This window comes from Leguminivora glycinivorella, chromosome 1 (assembly GCF_023078275.1).
Source record: "Leguminivora glycinivorella isolate SPB_JAAS2020 chromosome 1, LegGlyc_1.1, whole genome shotgun sequence".
In the NCBI taxonomy this organism is placed as follows: Eukaryota; Metazoa; Arthropoda; class Insecta; order Lepidoptera; family Tortricidae; genus Leguminivora; species Leguminivora glycinivorella.
Window position 1 is genome coordinate 9,098,215 of NC_062971.1, and position 16,792 is coordinate 9,115,006.

Consider the following 16,792-nt stretch of genomic DNA (forward strand, 5'->3'; position numbering starts at 1 on the left):
TTCAAAATCGGTCCAGTGACGACGGAAATATCGAGGAACAAACATTAAAAATAAATACAAACTAATAGAGAACCACCTTCTTTTAAGAGATTTTAGGCGGCGGTTAAAAAAGCCGTTCTTCTTTTCTGAATGCGCTTTAAATTTAATTTTTTTTGCTGGTCACTTTATGTTGTAATTAATAAAAAAAATGATTGCAATTAGAATAAAATGCTGTGTCATTTAGATTAAACTGCTATATATTATGTAAAAATAGAAGCTACATTTAAAAAAAAAAGCGTTGCTAGGTATACTGTGCGTTAGTAATTATTAGCGATGCAATCATGAAAAAGCTTTACTAAAAGTTAAAATAGATGCACGCCACGAATATATATTGTAGTGTATTTAGTAGGTAATATTTTGAGTTGCAAACTTTGCTGTTCAATTAATATTTTTGATATCAATTTGGACTATATTTGCGTAAAAAAAGTTATTTTTTTGATTTTCGTTTAAATACCACCCATTTTTTAATAATACAAAATCTTTGATTTATTGGCATCAAAATAATTACATTATAATTATTTTTCAATTCTTTGAAATATATAGAAACCCTAGTTTGAATATAACACTAAAATAATATAAGAAGTTATATTTAAAGTCAGATATAAACACTACTAGAATCACAGATAAAAATACAGATAAAAATACTACTAGAATCGTCCCACGATAAGTCTGCATAGATTTTAATAGCCCCGCCTCTGCAAGGGTTAAGTAAACGTCATAATTTCATCAAAGTTTGACGTTTAAAATAACATCTGCACTGGCGAGGGTGTGAAAATCGTTGCAAACTTATCGTGGGACGATTCTACTATGGTAACCTCATTAACACTGGCCACACGTGCGAGAGGGACACCAGCCCAAACAATGCCCTCTCATGTGGACCGTTTTCGCTAGTCTATACGATCACCTTTCAATCTCAGTGATAAGGTTCAATTTAGTATGGCAAAAAATATGATTCCGTTGTCCCCTGTAAAGGTCTTTGGATCATTCAATAAGATAGTTACAAAAATTGCGGTTTAGCATCAGAAAAAGTATGTGATGCAGCCAATTTTTAACCACACGGTCAAGTATTTAGATTTTTTTATTCGCATAATAAATGCAAATCATACTAACTTTACTAATATTGTCAAACTATATAATTAACGTTGTTTTTGAAACGAGCATTAGGCATTCATTAGGGAAATAGTATTTATAATCCTGGCCACATTTTTTCCATAGACAAACCTACCTTGCTGTCAAAGCTGTCAAAATGTCAAACTTATCAAATTTGAAAAGCTAGTAACGGCTTTACTACACCCCAAACAAAAAAGATAGAAGGATAAGGAAAGGAAATACAATAATTTTACTTACTACTTCGAAAATAAAATGGCAGTGGAAGCCGTTAAAACTGAATTACTGGATCTAGAAAATAAGATAACTAACCATCCTGCCTATGGAACTTCGTAAGTAATCACATCATTTGCACCGTACCAATAAATACCTGTAGTGTTTCCATTAGGCACAACTATGTGAATAAATATAATATTCTTACCTTTCTTTTTTCAGATACACTTGGTCACCCAGAGATTTTGAATTGGGTTCAGCTCTTGGCCAAGGAAAGTTTGGGCATGTACACATAGCTAGAGAGAAGAAAACAGGCTTCCTTGTTGCTATTAAAACTATGTTCAAGTCACAAATAACGAAATCAAAATGTGAAAAACAAATACTGCGTGAAATTGAGATACAGTCCCACTTGAAGTAAGTACTTTTGTTAGTAATAATAATAAAAAACAGAGAAAGCTTTTTGTACTTATAATTTATTTTTTATTTGATACACAAGGGGCCCATGTACAATTTACAAGTGGTAGCCAATGTCTCTTAAGACAAGTTGAAAGGAGACTTCTGCTTGTAACTTGGAACTTTCAGAAATGAGCCCCTGAGTTTGAGATGAGTTTTGAGAAATGGGCCCATGCAGTCCTGGAGGTGATGGTGTAACTGTGTATATCACAGAACTTGCATTTATTTTACACTTTTTTGTAACAGTTCACTGACTATTGAGTAACAGTTTCTAATAGAGTCACACATTTACCATCTAAATTCAATAGCCGGGTCCACACTGGCTGCACACCTCAATCTGCTGTTCAGAACTATTTTTACAGCTGACCGAGGGCTGCCACCTTTTCCGAGCAAATTTGCTCAGGCGAGGCAAATGGCACGGCTGTTTTCCTCGCGAGGCGTGCGGCCAGTGTGGACCAGGCTTATGCTAAGTAATGTTGTAAATATATGGCCCTTACAAATAATATAATGTGATCTAGATCTGTGATGCACACATTACTTTACTTATTACTTACTTTTGCAATTTTCTATTATATTTCTTATATCAATTTACATATTATAGACATCCAAACATCCTGCGGCTACTGACATGGTTCCATGATGAGAGGCGCATTTACTTGGTGGTGGAATTTGCAGCGGGTGGAGAGCTGTACAAACACCTCACTGATGCACCTAAGAAGCGCTTTCCCGAAGCCAAAGCTGCCAAATATATTTATCAGGTATAAATTTTAAGATTACTAGTAATGAAATCATCATTCTCTTGCCCTTATTCCAATTACTTGCAGTCGGAGCAGCATGTCTTCTTCCATGCCTCTATCGGACGTCATCTCACTATTCATATGCATTCATTTTGTATGATCTCTCACACAGTCCTTCCATCTTTCTTTTCTTTGGCTTTCCTCTCCCGCTTCCTCCTTCCACTTTTTACTAGTAATGAAATAAACATGTTCATTATATATTTCTTTTTATCCTATTTTGTTTGTTCATCCATAGACATTGTCAAGAGTCAAGACTTAATGTGTATGGCCTTATGTCTCTCTCTTCTTCCTAGAATGCTTTTGGCAACTAATCGATTTTGTTATACACACTAGTTAAGAAAATAAACTGCAATCTGACTGCAAGTTTTCAACCAATAAAATAAAGTTGTATACAATATAATACACAAATTTAGATGTTATTTTTAACTTTATCATAGGTGGCTGATGCAGTGGAGTATTGCCACCAGAATCACGTGATCCACAGGGACATCAAGCCAGAAAACATTCTAGTTTCCTTCAGTGGAGACCTCAAGCTGGCCGACTTTGGCTGGTCTGTGCATGCACCATCTCAAAGGTAAAAAAATATTTGTGCTTTACATATTTGTGAATAGTTACAAGAATGCATTAGATAACCAATCACTATTCATGAATTAGTAATAAATACTAGTAAAACACGTTTTAATATAATTTTGTGTTTACAGGCGTAAAACAATGTGTGGAACACTTGACTACCTTCCACCAGAGATGATCAAGCGAGAAGTGTATGATGTGTCTGTTGATCACTGGTGCATCGGAGTGCTGCTGTATGAGTTCCTCACTGGCAAGCCTCCATTTGAAAGTCAGACTCAGGATCAGACTTATGCTAAAATCCTGTCTCTGGACATGAAATATCCAGAGTATGTGCCTGAAGGAGCCAAGGATCTCATATCAAAGGTATGCATTTCACTTAAAATGGGACTATGGGACTGATGAGATGATAGTAAGGTAAGTAGTAATAAATGTTATGTAAGCTAGTTCTAGATATACGAGTAAATAGGGACCATGCGCATGTGACACCCCTTGAGTTGCATGTCGCCCGCCAGATAGCCTGGAGAGAATACTTATGACGGGCAAAGTTGAAGGCACGAGACCTCAGGCACCTCCCCCTACTAGATGGTGTGATTGGTGTGCTCAAATTACTGCACCCATGCGATTAAAACTGCACGAGGCCATGCGCTTGGCGAGGAACAGACGCCTATGGAGAGACCTAGTCTTCAGCAGAATGACATGTGATGTCACGATCCTCAGCATTGAGGGAACGACTAAAGAAGAGTTGCATGTGTCCATTCCATAGGTTACGGTGACCGCTTTCCATCAGGCGAACCGTATACCTGTTTGCCAAAAAAATGCGCGTTTTAAGGCATGCCATCTAGTGACCTGAAATGGAAACTATAGATTCACACTTCACACCAAAGCAAGTGTTGTCCTCTACAGAACAGATCATGCTCACTTCCTGCGCCGGCCCGTGCACTCGATCAGGGTAGAGCGAGTTTGAGTTTCGGCGCCCTTGGGAAGAAGTTCCACTACGTAGGAAAATAAATCGCGAGCGTAGCGAGCGCGAAATTTTTTTTCATAGTAATGCCGTAATTTGAAGATTAACGCAATACAGAATTTATGGATTTCACCATACAGAGTGCGAAAGGGACAAATGGTTGAACTTTTGTAGTCGCACCCTAGTATAGTTACGTGTGAAATAACAAGCAAAATGGAACACTATAGTGGCCAAGTCAGGAAAGCAGATTCGGAATTTGTTCTAACTAAAAGAGAAGATAATTATAAATAGTAAGCGCGAGCGAAGCGAGCGCGATTTTTATTCCTATTGACTCAATTAACACTTTCGCTACCAAGAACCCGACTGTCGGGTACACCGCTCGTAGAAGCGTAGCCGATTACATGGGTTTCCCCGTATGTAGCGAAAATGTCGTAGCGCCGCGTAGAGCCCGGTTTCGAAAGTGTTAATTATTCCCCGCCAGCGGGGAATCCGCGAACTTTCAAGCTTTTATCGTCTGCAGAGCTGCGGTCTTTGACATATTTTGGGGTATTTTGACTTCACAGGGCGCCTATGTTCCCGACTTTTAGGCCTTATATTTCGCCATCACTATTATTTTTATAATACTAAGAGTTAATTAAGAGATTGACTGCGGACTCGATCGTCACCGTCGGGATGCCCATTTCGGTATTTTGCCACTAAGTGATCTTTGAAATTCGCTCACCATCTGCTGTGACTCATAAAATTGCGCCTCTCTGAGACGTTTTGCGCCTTTGGCATTATGAGGAACTCCGCTTTGGACTATCGGGTAGACTCATATTTTTGCATTTTGATAGCTACGTAACTTTGCCGTTCGCCGCACAACAACGTGGTTCGTCAAGGGCTAGAATCCTCCTTTAACGGCGCCCTAGCATCAGCAACCTTATAAATGGCAATGTGGTGCAACTTTCCACTTAATAATCTGAATTACAAATCTAGATTTTCAATAGGTGGATTCATTTCCGACTCCTCTCCCCATTTTGTGATATGTGCGCGCCCACGCAACGTATAATTTTTTGTATGGATTTTTCAGTTTCTATTTTGGCGCCCCCTTACCATGTGGCGCCTAGAGCGGCCGCTCCACTCGCTCTACCCTTAATCCGGCCCTGCTCACTTCATATAAAACTCTTTGAAGAAGTAAATAAGTATGATTGCATAATACAGCATGAACTTATTGAATACTTGACTTAGACCACAGACTTAAATTTTAATAACAACTTTGGTGGTCCGAGACGTCCAGTAATCCGGCACTAAAATGCAAATAAGTGCAAAGATAATTTCAAGTGCAAGTTACCATCTATGCGCAAATTAACAGTCTGACTTCACTTTATAAGTGGCTAAAAACCAGATAATGGTCGAATGTTTTTTGAACTTATTATTTTAGCACAGTCTTTTTATACAACATACATAAAAATATGAAAATATATGGAGAATGGCTCTAATTTTCAGCAATCTGAATTTTCCACTACTCCGGCACCTCCATGTCAGCAACAGTGCCGGATTATCAATATGTACTGTAGTTTTCATCATGAATTTATATTTGTTTCAGCTGCTCCGGCATTCAAACAAGGACAGATTGTCTCTCAGTGCAGTGAAAAAGCACCCTTGGGTTCAGAAGTTCAGGACCGACGCGTCATCAACTTCATAGTATTTGCCTGTTAGTACCTATTTTTATTTTATTTGCGTTGATTATCCTTAATATAACTTTAACTAAATACAATTGAAGGAAAACTTTTTTATTTCATACATAGTATAAAAATGCTTAAGTACTAAAAAAACAATCTTTTACAAGAAATAGGTTCAGTATAATTTGAAGTAATATTTCTCTCTAAATCACAGACTGTAGCCAAAGTTTTGTATCCACTTGAGTCCAGCCATGCTGCCCGCAGCAGGCTTGTACTCCAAACCAATCCAGTCATTATATCCACACTGCTCTAAATGCTGTAATATGTATGGATAGTTCACCTCCCCAGTAGTATCTGGCTCATTGCGATTCGGTACTTGTGCTATCTGTAAAGAGAATTTGTTTTAAGAATAATGATAATTTGATAACTGGGGGCCGATTTTTGAATCTCACAGCGTTCGAATTCAGAAAATTGTCACTGAAAATAATAGGCAATTCACCGTTTTCAACCGGTATTTTAGTGACAGTGAGACTCTAAAATCGGCCCCCTGATAAGAAATTTTGTAACGTTTGCGTTTTTGATGAAATGCTGTTTGCTGTATGTGTGAAATGCATTATTTTATTGATGTTTTATTATAGGTGTAATTGAAGGAACCTAAATACTAAATCATATATACAAAAAAAATATTTTGGTCACCTGTACATGCCCTACATAAGGCATAAGGTTCTTTATATTATGTGATAAATCACCACATATATGCTGAAGGTGAAAGATATCCAATTGTAGCTTTATATGTGAACTGTTAATGCGTTTTATGATGTCCACGGCTGAAAAATAGTATAACAATACATATACAAAATCATAAATGTCATACAATATACTGTATACGTACAATTTTTCAATCAAAAAGCAATTTATTTTTATGATATAACTAGAAACTAAAACCAACCTTTGCCATAGTCACTCAGAAAGTATTTGGGGACGGAATGTTGATTAATCGGCTCAATCACACCTAAAATATTGTTTTCCTTCAGCAGCTCAGCTGCATACTCCAAGTTATTCTCATATGTGATCCAATTCTCAGAGGTCACTGTATCTAGTCTGCCTGCCATGATATGTATTTTCTTTGCACCAACAGCTTTTGCATATTCAATCGTCACTTTGAGGTTGTCCTTGAACTCATTCTCTTTTCCGGGAACTGCAGTAACTCCTAACTCACCCTTCGTAACATCTCCTGTGAAAGAAAAAAAAACATTCCAAAACATAATTCAAGTTTGTCTTTTTTTGTGTTAACTGTTAAATGTCAATTAAATCGTGAAGATGTTCAACCTCCTATTTAGGTACCTATATAATAACAATAGTAGGGATAGAACGTGAATAGAACTCACCTGTTTTAAGATTTATCAAGACTTGCTCTACTCCCGCCTTTTCTTTGGCCTGCTTCACTTGTTCCACCGTGTGACCCAGAGGAAACCCAGTCTCAACCGCCTTGAACCCTGCATCTTTGGCCAACGCATACCTTTCCAAAACATTAGACGCTTCGGTGAACATAAACGCAAGATTGGAACAGAACTTCATGGTTGATTCGTCTGTAACCACTTACACATAAGTACCTAACCTCTGTGTTATTTATAAATTATTGTTATCACAGCACTTCAATTATCTCACCGCAATGTGGCTAAAGGCCACAATGTACCTACTATCGCTTGTTTTATCTTTGTTATTTGAACGTGATTTTGCTCACAGTTTTGTTTACCTACTTTATTTGCCGATCGGCTGCTTGTTTGATAATTCCACTACACCAACTGTCACTGTCACTTGTCAAGTGACGTTTAGTCAGCTGATAGTAAAGTTTTTATTCGTTTAGGCCCCCCACGGGAGACAAAACTGTTTTGTCTCCGTCGTATTTGTATGAAAAGTTGCGTCGCCTCGTGTGCGGTGCGCGTTCATACTAGCCCATAGACCGAGCGACGAAGACAAAACAGTTTTGTCGCCCGTGTGCGCGGAGCCTTAGAGCGTGCGCAGACAGAGAGAGTTCCGCGTTCTGGTGACCGTTGACCGCTCAAGAGTTCGACGCAGACAAGCGGCGTTCAAATTCTCGCGTTCTAGTTTCGTTTGTGTCTTTGTACTCGTACATGCAACATGTCACTGAAAAGTTCGTTTTCCTATGAAGAATTATTGCTCAAAAATTCCACCTATTAAATTCTCCTTACAGATGAACAGCGATTCGATATTTTTATTCGCATGTCGATGAATAGTTTCATTAATTGAGAAAAATAAAAGCTGGCTGTATTTTTAGGACATTGTAATTATTTATTAAGGATAAAATAAACATAACAGCATTTCGTCGTGTACTATCCGTAGATTCGACCTCAGAAATCCTTCCTTTTCCTAACAAATTCATTATTTTTTCTGTGTTTGCAACATCAAACATCCCCGCGTTCCGGCTTTCTCTGTCTCGGCGGGAAAAGAACGCTAGAACGCGGCGTTCGTTTCGTTACGCTTTGACCGCCGCGGGCAGACTGCCCGCAGTGCCCGCTATGTGCGTTGCTGCTACAGACTCGGTACATTCTAAAGAACGCAGAACTCTGAACGCGGAACGCAGAACTCCAGACCGCTCTCTGTCTGCGCACGCTTTTAGTTATGTCAAGTATTTTAAATTAGGCCAGTACCTCTTGTGCTTAAATGAAGATTTAGACTCTTGTTTGACTCTCAATTTATAAATTTAGTTTGTTTCAAAATCAGGCGAACTAAATTGACATTATGTACAAATTTTACCTAGTACCTACTTAGGCCAGCGATGTCCATATCGATAGTTTCAAATAAGGTTGAAATAGGGAATATCGTTAAATTAGCCGCGAGTTATAGGTACTTAGTTAAAATGTATAAAAAAAATATTAAGTATTTTAATGCAACTGTACGAATTCATGGGCATTTCGTAAACAATTTTATAACAATGAAAACTCAGAAATGTCATAATATTTAGCGTTCGTATCAGATTTTTGTAAGTTTAAAACCAATAGCCTCTTAATTGAGCCCTCGGAACTCGGGAGCGTGTTCATGTTCATGTGTCCAGTGTACAGTTTTTCCACCGAGATACACCATCTGACAATTGGTTATGATTATAATATTTAGCTTCTAAACGATCATCTGACAAAGTATGAAACGGGAGGCCATGACTGAATTTACAACTTTTTCCTACGTGTTTCGGTGGCTGCCATTCCTCGACCCACCAACAAAGCGCCAGCTGACGCCTATGACGTTTTTTTATTCATGCAGTTACTTAACTACTATACAATACGATGTATCGTCGGGAGGCAATTAGTCATTTACCTAAATCTGTAGGTACGTGGCTCAGGAACTATTTGGTTAATCGTGAAATGAAACAATATATATAAATCCATTATTAGGCACATTTTAATATTATTATAATAGCTTATGACTACACATTTTATATAAAAAGTAGTGACATTTTAATAGATAACTTGCTTAATATTAATGTACCTGTATACATACTTATTTTCATTTTGACATCTGAATTACAAATTCTTCAAATCTATTATATTTTCAGAGGTAAGATTTGAATGACTATTTGTCATAATTTTAAATAGATACCGTAAATCTCCACCTCTTGAATCTCTTCGCCTAGTATACCTAATAACTTGGCCCGTTTCTGTTAGTAAAAGCTAAAAATAATTACCGATTTATAGTTCAGGTTGAACAAATTTTACTAAATTAACTGGCTCTGTTAGATGTAGACCGTCGCGATATGCTTCAGAATGCAAAAGTGACAAACAAAATATATCACAGTATAGTCACGATGGTTATATATATATACGCTATTGGCGCTTAGGTATTTTATGGCAATTTCCACATTTCACAACCAGTCACAAATTTTCACAAGCAGTTGAGAATTGCGACCTGTAGAGGAGAACATCGCTGTCGCTCCAGTAAATTAGTAGTTTTCTACGGAACCCGCATTAAATCATAGACGGTAATTTATGCCCTTACAACGCCAGGCGAAGTTAGGTATACTAGGCGAACATATGTTGTTTCACGGTACTTAACGTTTCGGAGCTTGAATGGTATAACACGACAAGTTCCTTTTGAGCTCTCATTTTATTACTGGTACAAATAACAAGAAATCCACTCACTTTGCAACATAATGTCGCGCTTGGTCAGGCTTAGGCTATGCGGTATGTAAATATTTAAGGATATCACACATCAGATTAAAAATATATAAATTTAGCGCCAAAATATGTTTGAGCAACTGTATGTACCTTACATAAGAACATTATATACTCATTGGACCTTAGGTCACCCTATATGTCTAATCATATATATTATTTGATAAATAGTGAATAGGCGATGTGAATGGATAGGTTAATATTGATTTTCTTTTTTATAGTATAGTTTTATAATTTTATGAGACCAACACTAATAAAACTTATATCAAAGAAGGCAGGTAACCAACAATTCAGTCATACGAAAACATAATGCAGAACCAATGCAATCAGTATCTGAAATACCTTTAAAAATAATTTAATATACCAGCTACATGCTGAGATGAGACCATTTCGTGGCACTTTTCTCTCTTAGCCTTTTGTGGTGTGTGTGTGGATTGAGTGAGCACCTTCCGAAAATAAAAAAAAATATGCTGATCATTTAGTAAAAGTTCTAAAACAATTGTAAAACGAATCTCTGAATTTGTAAAAAGATAAATCAAAAGATACAGCCATTAACATGTGCTCACTCAGTTCTCACAAACTACCAACGAAAACAGTGAATATATTCATTTAACATATAATATTTATATACTAACATTTAGTAAAAAATAGGCCAACCTACCTCTATAAATATTAGATCACCTAGTGACGTATTAAATTTTTTACAAATAGTTTCTTATGCTCACTCAATCCACACACTTTTGAAAAGCCGAATTTTGATGAAAAACATAAGATTTAGACCGCTATTATATGTGTATAGTTTAGTAAAAGTGAAATGGGAATTTGTAAAATACAAAACGAACCACTAACGTGTCAGGTTTTTTTATAATAAATTTTTGTAAGTGCTCACTCAGTCCACACGTTTTGAGAAAGTTAAAAATGTAAATATCTTACGATTTGTAGCACCTAAGACACTCGAAAGTACTTCAACATTTAGTAAAAATTTTTACTAAATATCCACCATCTAATATTTTATATTCGTTGTCTGGTTTTAAATATATTCAGACATAACTTTTCTCATACAAATGTATCAAGTAGGGTGACCACACTATGTCGGCTCCTGATTTTCCCCACCTTCCCATTGTCATATTGAGATTGGGGAGTTTCGTTCAATTTTGATAATAGTTTACCGGATTTGTAAGTGGGAGCGAGAAAAGAATAACTATTTCTCGCTCCCACTTACAAATCCGGTACGCTCAGCTGTTAGCGCGATTAGATTACCAGGTTCTGGTTTCTTACTAGGGAAGTATTATATTCTTTGTTTCTTACCAATTATCATTCATGTCCTTTTTAATGCATGCATGTCGATATGGTTATTATCCTGACGTCGATAAAAATTACACAATACACATCATCACTAGGCCAAGAACATAACCTAAAAACAGTTTGCAGATGGATAATTAATATGGTATTAGTTTAATATTATCAAAATTGAACGAACGAAACTCTCCAATCTCAATATGACAATGGGAAGGTGGGGAAAATCAGGAGCCGACATAGTGTAGCAGTGGCGGCGCGTGAATATATTTGGAAGGCAACACAGAGCAAAAAATTAAAACCGGCCAAGAGCGTGTCGGGCCACGCTCAGTGTAGGGTTCCGTAGTTTTCCGTATTTTTCTCAAAAACTACTGAACCTATCAAGTTTAAAACAATCTTCCTAGAAAGTCTTTATAAAGTTCTACTTTTATGATTTTTTTCATATTTTTTAAACATATGGTTCAAAAGTTAGAGGGGGGGGGGGCGCACATTTTTTCCTTTAGGAGCGATTATTTCCGTAAATATAAATATTATCAAAAAACGATCTTAGTAAACCCTTATTCATTTTTAAATACCTATTCAACAATATATCACACGTTGGGGTTGGAATGAAAAAAATATCCGCCCCCACTTTACATGTAGGGGGGGTACCCTAATAAAACATTTTTTTCCATTTTTTATTTTTGCACTTTGTTGGTGTGATTGATATACATATTGGTATCAAATTTCAGCTTTCTAGTGCTAACGGTTACTGAGATTACATGGCGAAACTATAAGGGTTCCTAGTTGACTACGGAACCCTAAAAACCGCAACCTACCTTAATATTAGGTACCATAGGCGCCCATCCAAGTGCATTTATCATACAGTCCGCTATGAAAGCGCTTAAAAAAGCCATCTCTCCGCTTATAACTTATATTTAACTCTGGACGATCACGGCCTCGCGTGACAATACATTTCTCTATTTCAAATGTTTGCGTCGAAAAACGTGTTGATTCATTTAGTAAGTAATCTATTATACAACAGTCAAAATGAATTAACGCTGCCATTACTAAACAAACCAAAGAAAGTCCTAACTATCTCTTAAAAACAGGTAGTATCTAACCTTGAAACTCTGGCTTGCACTGTCACTGAAACACGACACCGAAACACTCCAAATCATTTAAATTTCACTGATATATTGCACGTAATGAGCAAGTTAATAAAAAAACTGAGAGAATAACACAAAACATTTGAAAGCACACGAAACCTCGGTAACAAGCGGGACGCAAGTGTTGCAGTGATATTATTCCATTTTCACCCACGAATTTAAAAACCTTTTCATACAAAGTATATCTGATGAAGAAACGTTCATTATCACATTACTAAACTTAAATTAAATAAGATTCTCGGGTTTTTAATAGAAACTATCAATATTTAAAGGCTTTTATTTAAAATAAATATATGTGCGATAACAAAACACAATAAAAATTTACCCATTAATACATTTATAATTTTAGTATGGCAATATTTAGCATGCAATTATTACACTGTGATATCAATCTTATTTGTTTCACTCGAAGCTTTAAATTCAAATGAACAAGTGCGAGCCATCGAATGTTGTGCGCTTGGCTGTTTATGTGTTCGCAAATGGCCGTCACCCTTCTCTGTCATCTCAATCCTGCTATGAGTAGAGTAAAAGAGATAGTTGCGCCCAAATTACGTACATAGGAGTTCGCGATAGGCAAACACTCACACGCGCGGACTTTGTGAATGTGTATGTGCGTGTTTTCAAATATAAACCTTATAACGCATTGTTTACGGTTTTTATTCAAATGAATAACTCGATAAGAAGCCGAGTTGCTTTGGAGTTTAGTTGAGCGGGCTGTCTTTATCAGCGTGTGCGTGATTTTTATATCTGTGTGGAGTGACCATGAATGAATATGAAAGCTTAGGCATAAGTAGCTTCACTTCGCGTTCGCGCGCCCGATAATTTTAGGTACATAATTATTTGAATTTAAGCAAATGGTGTTATTATTTGTGAGGCAATACGTAATGTTTTAATTATAAGTATGTTTTTTTTATTTCAATGGTGATTTGTAACTTTGGTATTTGTTGCGGAACATCTAGGGCAACTCGGTGGGAATTGGATTGTATGAGCGCGCCGCCACTGTAGTGTAGTCACCCTACTTGATACATTTGTATGAGAAAAGTTATGTCTGAATATCTTTAAAACCAGACAACGAATATAAAATATTAGATGGTGGATATTTAGTAAAAATTTTTACTAAATGTTGAAGTACTTTCGAGTGTCTTAGGTGCTACAAATCGTAAGATATTTACATTTTTAACTTTCTCAAAACGTGTGGACTGAGTGAGCACTTACAAAAATTTATTATAAAAAAACCTGACACGTTAGTGGTTCGTTTTGTATTTTACAAATTCCCATTTCACTTTTACTAAACTATACACATATAATAGCGGTCTAAATCTTATGTTTTTCATCAAAATTCGGCTTTTCAAAAGTGTGTGGATTGAGTGAGCATAAGAAACTATTTGTAAAAAATTTAATACGTCACTAGGTGATCTAATATTTATAGAGGTAGGTTGGCCTATTTTTTACTAAATGTTAGTATATAAATATTATATGTTAAATGAATATATTCACTGTTTTCGTTGGTAGTTTGTGAGAACTGAGTGAGCACATGTTAATGGCTGTATCTTTTGATTTATCTTTTTACAAATTCAGAGATTCGTTTTACAATTGTTTTAGAACTTTTACTAAATGATCAGCATATTTTTTTTTATTTTCGGAAGGTGCTCACTCAATCCACACACACACCCTTTTGTGTGGATGTATGATTATTTGTTTGTGTGTCGGTAATTTTTGTGTAAGTATATTATATTGTTATCGTCGTTGTTAAGTGCTTACGAATAAAAATATTTTTATTCTATTCTATTCTATTCTACACCTATTCACTCGAGTCGCAAGACTTTAATCTTAATTTTATCCACGGTACAAACTAAAGGTTCATAAATGCTAAAAAAATGCATGTGCTGAAGTGCGCAGTCTTATTTAACAAGAGGTATTGCGGTTCACAACGTTCACAAAATACGCCTTTTTGATATTAACACAGCCATAAATTGCTATATATTATCGCCATATAAAAAAAGATTTAGTTCAGTATGCAGCCTAATGATGAAACGCTGTTATATCTAACATATGCGTGGCCTACCGCGAATATCGAAGTTCGCAAATAAAGGTCATCTTTGTCTTGTTCTCCTCTGCGCAGTGATTAGACTAATGAGTATTACAGAACTTACATTTTCGCGGTAGACTCTTCCAGTACCTAATGTGGTATAAAAATATATGAGTACCTATCACCAACAACAACTTTTATCACAAAATAACGTTTCATTTCACACGAAAAAGCTGCAGTTCACTTTCACGAAAAGCAAACCAAACGTCACATAAAGATTTTTACCTGTGCATATTTCACAGAATGAAAATTTCTGAGAGCATAAGAGATTTAAGTACCTACCTACAGAGGTAGTGCAAATCCTATAGGCTAGACACCACACGGCGTATTCCCGTATACCGTAGGTATACTGCGTGGTAAACTTTTAGACCATTATGGCCTTACCTGCGCAAAAGCGATATTTCTTATTAGGTAGTGTTTTTGCTCGTATGTATACGAGGCGCGAACTTGTCCCCACCACCGCGCCTAATGGTCCAAAAGTTCGTCGCATACTGTACCAATCCTATACTACCAATATGGGATCCTACATATACCTATATGGGATCTAATCTAATAGGATCAAGTGGAGTAAAAATAACATTTGGGTAAATTAAGACGTTATCAAAAACCTTCCTGTCAGTCTTGCTATTTCAGTACTGTAAGTCCCAGTATAACGAGTACTGGGTCTAGCCGAAATGACTAGCCTAGCTGCAGCGTAAGCGATTGTGACGTTGGCTATGTACCTCGAGGTTCACTGAAGTAGCATGACAAATACGAAGGTTTCCGAGATAATACGATGGCAAAGGATCATGCAATACATCTGTTAAAGTTTGTTTTTCGACGAAAACTAAACATACTGAACGTAAACAGAATAAATACCTCAAATAGAAAATACGGTTGCTTACAACTCTCTAATCGCGTGCGATAACTCTGCATGGCATAATTGGCACTAACTCAGTGCCTTACCTGTAACATAGGCAAGTTCGTTTCATTGAGTGACATTTGTTCAATATCTTCAAATCAATAAAGAAGGTAATCAAATCACAATGATACTGCTACGTTCAACATAAGAAAAGTCTAATATTGCCTACAGGCACTGAGTTAACGCGTTTTTATCTTCTCCGTGCAATATAAAGAGCTGCTTATAATCATATAAATTAAAACCCAAACACATAAACTTGCTGACTTGATAATGGCGCTTATATTAAAGTAGACCTTATTCCGTATTTTCTCTTAACCTTATAATTAGTAAGAATATATTCTTGATAAAGCCGAATTCTATAGGAATCACAAGCAGGAATGTGTATGGTTAAATTAATTATAAATAAACATTTCTGACAGCCTGTAAACCAAAAACAATTAATAGATTCAATCAAATCTCAAACACATCTTAAACATTTAAGTCTTCAAATCTCCTATTTAACTGTCATGGCAACGAAGCTTCGATCATACATTAAGAACTGCATTTCACTCATGCGAGATGCTGGCTTTATTGACAAAAAATCAACCTAAATATGTTGGCTGTCTGGATGGCTGTCTTTAATCCCAAAAACATCTGAAGTCAAAATCTGCTCGAGATAAGTACCTACAGCTCGGGATTCAATTAGAAAACGACGATGTATATTATTAATTCTTATATTGGCAACTCTCAACACGTCCTCAGATTGCAATCGGACACTGAGATACTAAAGATTTAAATAACTAGGTCGATGGGTACAAAGGATTATTATAAACAGTATATTGCCCCCAAGAGACAGAAACTGTGTTAAAGTGGCACACAAATACATACAGTACGTAACGTATACCTACTTACTACAATGTAGAGGTATAAGATATATACTTTATGTGAAGCAAATCAGATATGCTCTTTTCAAAGATCGTCTTATAATGCTGAGATGCCGCGTGAGTAAGTTGATTGCCAGGTTTATTGGCCTACCACTCCTCAAGGCGCAGGGACACTGGTGCTTTTGGGGCCAGCAGGAAATCAAACTGCACGTCTAGTTCTCCGTCGTACTCCACTCGCCATCTCTGAAGAATCTGTCAACCAACGGATATCACAGTTCATTTTTGATTGTGTCTCTATGAGTCAACTGTAGGTATCTACATCATAAGGTATACATAATTACATACTTTTACTTTCATTCTCAAGACATTAAAACAGACTTTGAACCTTCGGGAGAAAAAAATGATATCAGCTCAACGAAATTTCTCTCGAGACCGAAAGTGGAAAGGTTCGTACCGAGATCCGAGATAGACAATCAGTTGCCACCACTCTGGGGACTCCATAATCGA

At 36.5% G+C, this 16,792-nt stretch overlaps 3 protein-coding genes across 3 annotated transcripts in view; 1 reads left to right on the top strand and 2 right to left on the bottom strand.

The window, feature by feature from the left end:
• Nucleotides 1–1,286: 1,286 nt before the first annotated feature.
• On the top strand, nt 1,287–5,901 carry LOC125232736 (aurora kinase B). Its single transcript, XM_048138501.1, has 6 exons — nt 1,287–1,478; nt 1,582–1,773; nt 2,414–2,570; nt 3,047–3,183; nt 3,311–3,542; nt 5,726–5,901. The coding sequence occupies exons 1-6, from the start codon at nt 1,402–1,404 to the stop codon at nt 5,822–5,824; spliced, it is 894 nt and encodes a 297-aa protein (XP_047994458.1). The 5' UTR covers nt 1,287–1,401; the 3' UTR covers nt 5,825–5,901.
• On the bottom strand, nt 5,897–7,699 carry LOC125232742 (putative hydroxypyruvate isomerase). Its single transcript, XM_048138510.1, has 5 exons — nt 7,562–7,699; nt 7,190–7,390; nt 6,751–7,035; nt 6,498–6,628; nt 5,897–6,186 (listed from the first exon to the last, which is right to left on the bottom strand). Exons 2-5 carry the CDS (start codon nt 7,377–7,379, stop codon nt 6,010–6,012), a joined length of 783 nt encoding a protein of 260 aa, XP_047994467.1. The 5' UTR covers nt 7,380–7,390; nt 7,562–7,699; the 3' UTR covers nt 5,897–6,009.
• A 6,506-nt stretch (nt 7,700–14,205) lies between these two features.
• Nucleotides 14,206–16,792, bottom strand: part of LOC125232729 (ecdysone 20-monooxygenase) — a 48,214-nt gene continuing 45,627 nt past the window's right edge. Inside the window, exon 9 of the mRNA XM_048138491.1 lies at nt 14,206–16,537. Coding sequence (XP_047994448.1) covers nt 16,433–16,537 — 105 coding nt within the window. The 3' untranslated portion in view covers nt 14,206–16,432. The remainder of the gene's footprint in view (nt 16,538–16,792) is intronic.

Coding starts and splice junctions, on each gene's coding strand:
- LOC125232736 (XM_048138501.1), top strand. CDS start 1,402: ATGGCAGTGGAAGCCGTTAAAACTGAATTACTGGATCTAGAAAATAAG. Junction 1,774..2,413: donor GAGATACAGTCCCACTTGAA/GTAAGTACTTTT, acceptor TACATATTATAG/ACATCCAAACATCCTGCGGC. Junction 3,184..3,310: donor GTGCATGCACCATCTCAAAG/GTAAAAAAATAT, acceptor TTGTGTTTACAG/GCGTAAAACAATGTGTGGAA.
- LOC125232742 (XM_048138510.1), bottom strand. CDS start 7,379: ATGAAGTTCTGTTCCAATCTTGCGTTTATGTTCACCGAAGCGTCTAAT. Junction 7,036..7,189: donor CTTGATAAATCTTAAAACAG/GTGAGTTCTATT, acceptor TTTCTTTCACAG/GAGATGTTACGAAGGGTGAG. Junction 6,629..6,750: donor TCTGAGTGACTATGGCAAAG/GTTGGTTTTAGT, acceptor ACTATTTTTCAG/CCGTGGACATCATAAAACGC.